General features: G+C 38.8%; 1 protein-coding gene across 2 annotated transcripts; it reads right to left on the bottom strand.

Moving 5' to 3' along the window:
• Positions 1-222: 222 nt before the first annotated feature.
• Positions 223-1,021, bottom strand: LOC126623922 (putative germin-like protein 2-1). Of its 2 annotated transcripts, none has more exons than XM_050292897.1 (2): positions 907-1,021; positions 223-761 (listed from the first exon to the last, which is right to left on the bottom strand). In XM_050292897.1, exons 1-2 carry the CDS (start codon positions 1,019-1,021, stop codon positions 223-225), a joined length of 654 nt encoding a protein of 217 aa, XP_050148854.1. The 2 variants fall into 2 exon arrangements, with proteins under 2 accessions (XP_050148854.1, XP_050148855.1); XM_050292898.1 differs by having other exon boundaries at positions 223-752; positions 895-1,021.
• Between the last annotated feature and the right edge of the window lie 593 nt (positions 1,022-1,614).

A 1,614-nucleotide genomic window follows, 5' to 3' on the forward strand; every position in this document is an offset into this window, starting at 1 on the left:
ACCTCACAAACATAATTATTTATGGAATACGGGATGTGCTGCATAAACAATGTAGATATACGAGGTCCACAACGGACACTACCAATGAATTCCATGTTCGATTCCAAGGAGATTTTAATACACACTTCTAACAAATCTAACTCATAAATTGCAAATCACAAGTGTAACTGGAGCTGTAATAATAACACAGAAATTTCAGAAACTAGTTTCCATGGAAAACATCTAAAATTTAGCTTGAATGCTACTAATTACTGATTTGTCAACCTGGAAAGATTTAGCCAGAACATCTTCTGAAATTGCGGGATTGGATCCAAACACAGCATTAGCAATGGTGTTGACTCCCGGGTTTTGGCTACTCAGAGAAGAGAGTGAAATGGCAATTCCATTCCCCACATTTTGCTGATAGTGAACTAGTCCAACAGGGAACACAAACACATCACCCTTGTTAAGGACCTTTGAAATGAGCTTGTTGTTGGGGTTTGATGTCACAAAGCCAACATTGAGGCTGCCTTCTAAGACGGTTAAAATCTCAGTGGCACGGGGATGAGTGTGGGGTGGGATAACACCCCATGGTGCGTAGTCGATGCGAGCGAGTGAGATGCCGAGGGTGTTGAGACCTGGAATTTGACCCACATTGACAGGGGTGACTTTTCCACCAACAGGGTTTGAGGTGTTGCCGGGGATGTGAAGTCCGCTGAAGAAGAAATGCTCAGCTGTTGCTAGCTTGGAGTCCAAGCAAGGAAACCCATTTACTATCGTTGCTGTGATATGTGCACACATACAATTCACAAAGAAAAAGTTAAAGTCAGCGGAGGACTAAGAGGATTAAGAAGTGTACACATTTTTAAATGCAAACTTAAAGCTTATCCTAGCACAAATAAAACTGAAAAAAACTTCGATATGAACCTGAGCTAGTTGTGTCAGCAACACAGAAATCTTGCAGTGGACTAGGCTCAAAAGCAATGACCAATGCACATGTCATAGCAAGGAAAGTAATCAATAGCAAAATTTGGTTTCCCATCTCAATTAATCTTTCACCTTCTTCTTTGAGATATTTAAGTTATTGCAATTGATAGATTGAAAGAACTGAGAGAGAGGTGGGGAATTGAAGTATGAAATTGGTTATTTATAGAAAAGGGTATGAATGAATTAAGAACAAGCAATTAAACGAAAAGAAAACGCTGCCGACCGCCGGCCGGCGCATCTTGCATTTAGACACTGGATAAGTCTTGAACGTTTCACTTAAGCTAAATTTTAACATAGGCACACCCGTTAAATCCAAAATCAGTTCAAATACCAAGTCCTTTACTAATTTTTTATACCTTCTGATGTGAGTAAAATATTGATCATGCATATTTTAAACGTATCAAGCCAATGCATTACGCTAAATTATGGGGGTCCAATCTTATGTATTGGATCCAAATAAACAAAGGAAGGTTCAGATATAGGCATTATATGTTTGTCCAAATGCAAACTCTGGGCAGATCCTCCCCAAGACGACCAAGTCAGTGAAAGAAGGGTGACTGTTAAGGAATGGAAATTTTGTCTTCTATATGATGAATTGAAAGCAAATTCAAGCCTCTTTTTTTTTTCTTTTGAAAATATAATATTCTA

This window comes from Malus sylvestris, chromosome 5, assembly GCF_916048215.2.
Source record: "Malus sylvestris chromosome 5, drMalSylv7.2, whole genome shotgun sequence".
NCBI lineage: Eukaryota > Viridiplantae > Streptophyta > Magnoliopsida > Rosales > Rosaceae > Malus > Malus sylvestris.